The sequence below is a fragment of the Furipterus horrens genome, unplaced genomic scaffold, assembly GCF_987537825.1.
Source record: "Furipterus horrens unplaced genomic scaffold, mFurHor1.1.pri manual_scaffold_3, whole genome shotgun sequence".
In the NCBI taxonomy this organism is placed as follows: Eukaryota; Metazoa; Chordata; class Mammalia; order Chiroptera; family Furipteridae; genus Furipterus; species Furipterus horrens.
In genome coordinates this window covers 206,259,829-206,267,616 of record NW_028327173.1, presented here as the reverse complement: position 1 = coordinate 206,267,616, position 7,788 = coordinate 206,259,829, and the positions used below count along the sequence as shown (strand labels likewise).

Genomic DNA, 7,788 nt, shown 5'->3' with positions numbered 1-7,788 from the left:
TCCTCGTGGGAGCTCTCACTTTCTTTGTCACGCTGGAATTCGTTACCTCCGTGTCAGTCCCTGTGGGTGGGCTGTCTGGCCATATCATCTCTGCGTTCCTAGCAGCCTAGAACATTTTGGATGGGCAAGCGGAAATGCACTAAGAGATCCTTACTGGAAACTTGTATCAATTTCCTGCTGCTGCTGGAACAAAGGATCACACACTTGGTGACTTTCAAAACAACACAAATTTATTGTCTCGTGCGTGTGGAGGCCAGGCATCCAAAATCAGTCTCACTGGGCTGGAGCTGGGAGGTCCGCTGGGCTGGCTCCTTCTGGAGGCTCCAGGGAGCATTCGTCCCCCCCCCCCTTTCCTGCCTCCGGAGGGCTCCATCAACCGTTGGCTCATGGCCCCTTCCTTGCATTATTACCCCTACCTCTCTCTTTGTTTGCACATCACCTTCTCTGACTCTGACTTCTGCTTCCCTTTTATAAGGACCTTTGCGATTACATTGGGCCACCCCAATAATTCAGGACCAACTCCCCATTGCAGATCCTTAGTTTAGTTGCATCTGTAGAGTCCCTGCTACCACTGAAGCATTCACAGGTTCCAGGGACTATAGGTCCTGGTTACCCTGGGGGCCATTGTCAGCCCACTACCATAGTATTTATTATGTCAGAAATAATTGATCAGGAAGCCAAGCTTCTTGGCCCACTTCTGTTTTAATTCCGCCAGAAAATCTGGAGGATTTCTTTCCTGTGTGACGAGGACGTTGTCGTAAGACTTCTACGGCTGCATTGTTTATAAAGTTCCCACGCCTTGGTCCTGAAAAGCTGACCCACAAAGACATAGATCACTGGATTCAGGCAGCTGTTGACGAAAGCAAAGAAGTTGGCCCACTGCAGGCCCAGGTCGGTGAAATCCTCCCAAAAGCAGCTCTGGATGGCGCGCATCTGGAACAAAAAGTCCAGGAAGGCGAAGAAGTGGTAGGGGGCCCAGCAGACCAGGAAGGTGGCCACTAGCGTGAGGATCAGGGCCGTGGTCTTGCCATCCGTGGGGCCCCCGCAACTCGCTCTCCTGACCTTTGCCCGCCCTCGCAGGGAGGCCAGGATGTGGTAGTTGAAGAAGACGATCGCCGCCAGCGGCAGGAGGAAACCCAGCACGTTCAGCTCCACAATCCTTGCAAAGTGCCAGGCCTCGTGGGGGAAGAGCAGCACGCAGGCGGAGACGTTCAGTTCCGGGACGACTTTGACGGAGCGGAGCAGGAACGTGGGGATACTCAGGAGGGCCCCCAAGCCCCAGATGAGCACGCAGGTGACCTGGGCCAGCCGCCGCCGCCGCCACCGCCGGCTGGCCATGGGGTGCACCAGCACGTAGTAGCGGTCCTGGCTGATGGCCACCACCAGAAAGATGCTGATGAATAAATTGGCCTTGATCATTCCGTTGATGACGCGGCAGAGGACGTCCCCGAAGGGCCAGTTGAATTGGTTCCAAATGTTCTCGGCCCAGAAGGGCAAGCCCAGGACAAACACCAGGTCTGAGGCTGCCAGGTTGGCCAGGTAGATTTCTGCCACATTCAGACGCCGCCGGGGCAGGAGGAAGACACTCAGCACGAAGAGGTTCCCCAGCAGGCCACAGAAGCAGATGGTGACGATGAACATCGGCAGCACTCTGTGCAGCAGGTCCCAGGCTTCCTGAGCAGCATCACAGGCGGTGGCGTTGGGAGGCACGGGCTGGCTCTGGTTGGAGGACTGGAACTCCAGGAGGGGCTGGGATGCCATCCGCAGTGACCTGCAACAAACAGCGTGCAGCTGACATGGGAGGGTGCCCACGACAGCCCGCGGGCTCTACCCCGTCGGCTAAGGTTTGGGAAAAGTCATGTGTCTTTGACACGGCCACCCTGTTCATTGACATCTGGTCCACAGCTGCTCGTGTGTCAGTCACCACAGCAGAACTGAGTGTTGCGACAGAGACCGTGAAGCCTGTGAAACTGAGAACAGTTACCATCTGTTCCCGTAGAGGAAAAGTTTGCCAACTCCTCATTAAAGGAGAGGACCAGGGCTTTGAAACCAAATCCAAATCCTGGCACCACCTCATGGTGTGGGCCACTTAGACACACTGACTTTTATTTTTCTTTTTGAAAATCGAAGCTAATTGGTTCCTGCTTGGCATGGTTGCCTGGCATAGAGGAAGCACTCAACAGAAGGTGGAGATTGGTCTTATTAACAATGATGGTGTTATTACTAACGGTCTAACAGACACTCAATGCCCATCCTTTGTGCCCGCACTTTGCCAGGCGCTGGAGATATAGGCAACAGGACAGAGCAGTCCCCAAGCTGAAGGGGCCCACTGTCTAGAGGGGTGCAGATGTGGACAGAGTCAGCAACGCTATATCTACTGAGTAAATATGTTAGCAGGGGGGATGAGGAGGTGGCGTCAGATTCCAGATCTATGTTCCAGGTAGTAAGCGCCACCATCATTTTCAACTGGATATGGGTTGCGAGAGAGAAGATTTTGGGCCTGAGCCCCTGGAAGTATCAGGTTCATGAACTGAAATGGAGATGACAGAGTGAGGGTGCAGTGGTTTGTTTGTTTCTTTGAGCGGGGAGAGATCCGGAGTTCACCTGGACACGTTAAGGTTGTGATGTCTGTTGGACATCTAGCGGGGATGTCCAGGGGGCGACTGGATGAGCAAGACAGGGAGGTTTTCAGAGACCAGGTCTCTGCACAGCTGGGAGCTGTCATCTCACGGATGGTACGTGAAGCCACAGGACTGGATGCAACCGCATCCAGTGTAAGGACTGAACTTCTGTTTCTCAACGTTGAGGATGGACACAAAGGTGTGTTGGCATCTGTAGCCCTCTGGGGCTGTGGCAGTTTCCCCAACCACCAGGAAACCTAAATACAAGCTGCTCCTTCAGAAGTTAGTAACTTTGAAAGAGTGGACCCCAAGGCAGCGAGCGATGGCATCCACAGGGCCGCCGAAGATGCTCTTCTAAGTCACTGTGCCAAGCATGACTTTTCACTTAGACCAAGTGACTGCTCTGGAAGTTAGCTCAGCTCATTCTGGTTCCAACCCATCGTGGGCGCACACGACAGCGGAAATGCGATCGAGTGCGTGTGAGCGCCGCAAGACCTGCACAGGCTGTGAATGGGGCCAGTTCGACGCCAGTATCCTCAGGCTCTTCAAATTAAAAAAAAAAAAAATCAGTCACTTCCAACCGTGACCCAATTCTTCCATCCAGTGCATGGAACCAAAGCAAGACTTCCTAAGTTCATACTTGCGAGCGGCATTCTAAAGTCAGTTAAAAGTGTTCGCCTTGGAAATGAACTTCTGTATTTTGTGACGCCAACACACGTACACGTTGTGGTGGGCACAGTTGTCATGGGAACAACACTGTTCTTACTGAAATAAGAGGCTGATGGAACAAGCCCAAACAGGCTTCGAACAGGTCACGGTACACACCATTTATAATTGCATATCAATAAGTTTTGTTTTCTACCAACTGAAATGGAAGTTGTAGTGGGCCAGACTTACACAATTTTAAAACATAGTTACTGAACTACAAACTTCTGGTGATGACGTTGATGGTGAACTTGAAAAAACCCCGCTCTAACGTGGGTCTTCTTTCTCAGCTGCCCACCATGAGGCAGTGTGAGGAGACCCTAGCCCGAGCGCTCTGACATGTTATTAAAGCGCGAAAGCAGACCTCTCAATAGCTGAATTTTGTTCCAAATCAGTTGGAGGTCTTTAATCAAGGTATTCAATAGAAGCAGGGTGAAAACATCAGCTTTTAAAGCTCTTAGCACGTTACAGTTATTGAAAACAAAGCTTTTAGGTAGAAAGTAATGAATTTTTCTTTTCTGCAAGAGCAAGGGATGAAATGAGCCAATTAAGCGAAGAGAGCTCATATGGCACACAAGATTTAATTTTAAAATTCTGTAACGAAATTCTCTAATGAGCTTTGGAATGTCTCAGCTTGTAGGAAAAATTTTTTCAAGGAGATAAATTCTTATTCTATACAGAAAAAAGCTGAAATTGATAAAGTCAGTGATCTGTAGCATCTAAACTTGACAAAGGATTCAAAAATGATTACTAGCAACAACTTGTTTAAAGAGTTTAATCTGGTAAATATACTTGTTGAAGACAGAAACTCTGACCCAAGGCATAAAGGCAGCACTGGCGAAAATATCTGGGCTGAAACATTTGTGTAATTGTGTCTGTAAAGAACTGGACTTGAGAATTTCTTGTCAGAATTTTCTCAGAGCTTATCAGGTCCCTTAGCAATTGCAGAGGGAACATTTTCTTAATTAAATATATTCTGGTCCAAAAAAAGAGCCCATTGAAGACATTCATGTAAATTTATTAACTGTAAAATCGGAAGAAACGGATTTCAGAAATTATATGGAACAATTAAAAATAATAAAATCACACTGAAAGAAAACTACACTCTTCACAAAAATGTCAGTGATGTATCAGAGTCAAGTACAAGCCTAAGAAACTAATTATAGCTCATGGACATGGACCAAGGACAATAATTTTGTTTATGTCATTTTCAATGTTCAGTCAGTTAACATAAAGAAAAGGTTTTATTTTGCTTTAATATATATGGATGTGTATATATATATATATATTTTTGATGTATAGATTTTTAAAGATGTAATTGTTTTTGGAAAAAGTTTTTGATTAAGACTGCTTTATCACTCTATTAACTACAATACAACCATCTTGCTGTTTTGAGACACCCCAGTTTGTGGGAGCTGGATAGGCAGCCACAGGAAACACATGCGTCCGGCACACTAGCCATGTGCTGCGTGCGGACACACGAGTAGCTTCCTGAGGCTGCCACTGGCCTCCTGCTGTTCCTTCCTGTGCCTCCGTCTGGGCCAAGGAACACTCGCACGGCCTCTTCGGCTCAGCCCCAAGCCTGCGCCACGCTGAGGCCCCAGGGTGAGGCCCCGAAGTCCAGATCTGACCCCTGGCCACACCTGTGATGTGCTGAGCATCTGGGACTGTGCTGGGCATGAGGTAACTGATCCTGACAACCTGCCTGGGAGGAAGCGTGAGCATCGATGCCCACCGTCCAGAGGTGCGCACCGCGGTGAGAAAAACAAAAAGACTTGGCCAATGTCGCCTGACAACGTGGGCCAGTGCGCTGGCACGCAGCTCTTTTTCCCCGGCCCCGCTCAGGAGCCAGGTCTCTGCTATACATCCTGCTGTGACTGTAAAGAGAAAGGGCCTGCAGTCAGGGGACCTGGGCTTCAGTTCTGTGTGATCCCGGGCAGGTCAAGTCGCTTCTCTGAGTCTCAGTTTCCTCGTCTGTAAAGTGGGAATGATGGCGCCTATTGCCAGGTGTCGTTGTGAGGCTTAATGAGATCACGTGTGTGAAACCCCTAGTGGATTGTAAAGCATCAAATCCAAGGCTTCAATGATGATGGCCACCGCCATATCAATAATGACAATAGCTACAGTAGTAATAAGAGTGATGACAAAGTGTCCCAGTCCCTCAGAGCAGAAGCAAGCTCTCCTCCATGAGGACCACCCATGAGGGTGGAAAGCACCCCGAACCTCCTCTTCCGCTCTCCCCAACTATGGGACAGCTCAAGGATGGCCGGGCACCCAGCATGCTAGGGCACTGAGGTACTGAATTTCGGAAGGCTGGGTTCCAGAGGGCGTAGGGCATGGGATTCTCAATCCTCTCCAGCCTTGGAGCTTTAACCACCAGGAATTTAAGAAGGAGCCCCAAGAAAGGGGGTAGGACTCATGATGGAGACTGAGCGAGCCATGGCTGTGGCCTCCTTTGCTTCTCTCCCTTTCTTTCTTCAGGGATCCTTGAACATGTGGGGAGGGGATGCATATATCCCCTCTGAAGTGTGTGTGCCTGGGCAGGAAAGGATGGCTCTTGGGGGACAGTGGAGGGGGCCTGCTCTGTGTCCTCCTGAGAGACCCCCAAGGTCAGTGAGAGGCAAGAGCTGCCCAGACACCACCAGACCAAAGGATGGGCCATAGGGTGTGGGGCTGAAGGGTTGGCAGGATAATGGCTCCAAAGATGTCTCTATCCTAGGCCCTGGGACTTGTGAATATGTTGCTACCTTACATGGCCAAAGGGTCTTTGACGATGAGATCAAGTTAAGGATTTTGAGATGAGGAGATGATCGTATCATGGAGGTGAGCTTAAAGTAATTAAAAGTGAAAGAGATTTCATTTGTAAGTGGAAGAGGAAGGCAGCAGGGGCAGAGCCAGAGAGAGATTAGGGGATGCTACAATGCTGGCTTGGAAGATGAAGGAAGGGGCCAGGAGCCAAGGAACACGGCAGCCTCCAGAAGCTGGAAAAAGGCAGGAATGGATTCTCCCCTCACTCCTCCAGAAGGAACACAGCCCTGCCGATGCCTTGACTTTAGCCCAGTGTGACTGATTTTGAACTTCTGACCTGCAGAGCTGTAAGATAAAGACTGTGGTTTTAAACCACTAAGTTTGTGCTAATTTGTTACAGAGGCCACAGGAAACTAACACGGGGAGCAAAGCCTCACCTTGCCCTGGACATCAGGGTGGCCACTTGTGCCCCCGGCCGAGATGTCTGACTTCAGCTGCAATGTAATCAGTTCAGCAGACAGTGCTCTCTGTCCCGCAGGACCTGACTGTGTCCCCAGCCACCACGGTCACAGCGTGTCGGCTCAAGCTGGGCTCGTTTGCAAACACAGCTTCTGCTTGTGTTTCTATAAACTTGGCCAGAGAAGAGGAATCTTCCTTCACTGGTTCTTAGTTGTAGCTCTCATGTTTGCCTGGCACATAGTAGGTGTTCAGTAAACAGCAGCTATTGCTATGATTAGTAATATTTGATCCGATTTGAAAACCTCAGAGGTGACATTGGGCAAATCTACAAGAGACAACACTTCTGTAATTTCCATGAGATATTTTCTGAGTTCGGCACATTTTAAACATTGACATGTGGCCCTTAGGAGCCATCTGGACTTTCTTCAACAAATGAGCCTTCTTTACAGTGATTCCACATCAACAGTGATTCCACATCAACAGTGAGGTGACGGGAAAAGGAATTTGGGGTACAGACACAGAGAGTAAAGGATGTCCACCCAGTCACATAATAACACAACATTTTCAAGCCTCGAGTAACCCCACCAATTACTGGCCTTATGAAATCTTGTAAGCAACCCTAGGGAGACCAACCTGATTTTTATAAACAGCATTTGTAGGTGGTAACCTACAAAACATGCCAAGCCTGAACACAGCCCCAGGGTCTGCGGGCTGTATTCAGGCTTGGCGCGTCTCATCTGACCTGGAGAGAGATTGCTGCTGGAACCTTTACAAGCCATTCCCAACACACCCCCGCCTCTGCCTCCGCCTTCTGGAAAAGCAATGAAAACCCAAAGTAGGCACAGAGTACAAGTCTCTTCAACTGACTTAGAATTAAAATGCACTTCCCACAAGCTGAAAATCCTGCCAATATTTAGATGTAAAAGAAAGATGCTTTTCTTTCTTTCTGAGAGACGCGGGCCTCATCCTATGTTTTAGTCTTGCAAGAGGAAAGAAAGATCGTTGTTCACTTACTCAGAAGAAAACGAAAGGGCTCTCCACTTCAGCTGGGGTTGCGGATGGCAGGAGCAGCCTTCGGAGGTGTTTTCGCTTCTGGGAAGCTCTTGGAAATGGGGTGGCCCTCACTTATATAACCTCTGTTCCAGTGATGTCATTGAAGGCGCTGCCGAAAAAGTGAGTCTTCCAGATTGGGGGGGGGGGGGCGGGGCGGGGGGAAGCAAGCTGTGGTTTTGAAAGGAAAACTTTCTTTCTTCAG

General features: G+C 49.3%; 1 protein-coding gene across 2 annotated transcripts; it reads right to left on the bottom strand.

Annotated features, from left to right (window-relative positions):
• Positions 1-208: 208 nt before the first annotated feature.
• On the bottom strand, positions 209-7,670 carry BDKRB1 (bradykinin receptor B1). Of its 2 annotated transcripts, XM_090271365.1 has the most exons (3): positions 7,548-7,670; positions 2,605-3,164; positions 209-1,771 (listed from the first exon to the last, which is right to left on the bottom strand). In XM_090271365.1, the coding sequence occupies exons 2-3, from the start codon at positions 2,637-2,639 to the stop codon at positions 703-705; spliced, it is 1,104 nt and encodes a 367-aa protein (XP_090127491.1). In that variant the 5' UTR covers positions 2,640-3,164; positions 7,548-7,670; the 3' UTR covers positions 209-702. The 2 variants fall into 2 exon arrangements, with proteins under 2 accessions (XP_090127491.1, XP_090127492.1); XM_090271366.1 differs by lacking the exon at positions 2,605-3,164.
• Positions 7,671-7,788: the final 118 nt, after the last annotated feature.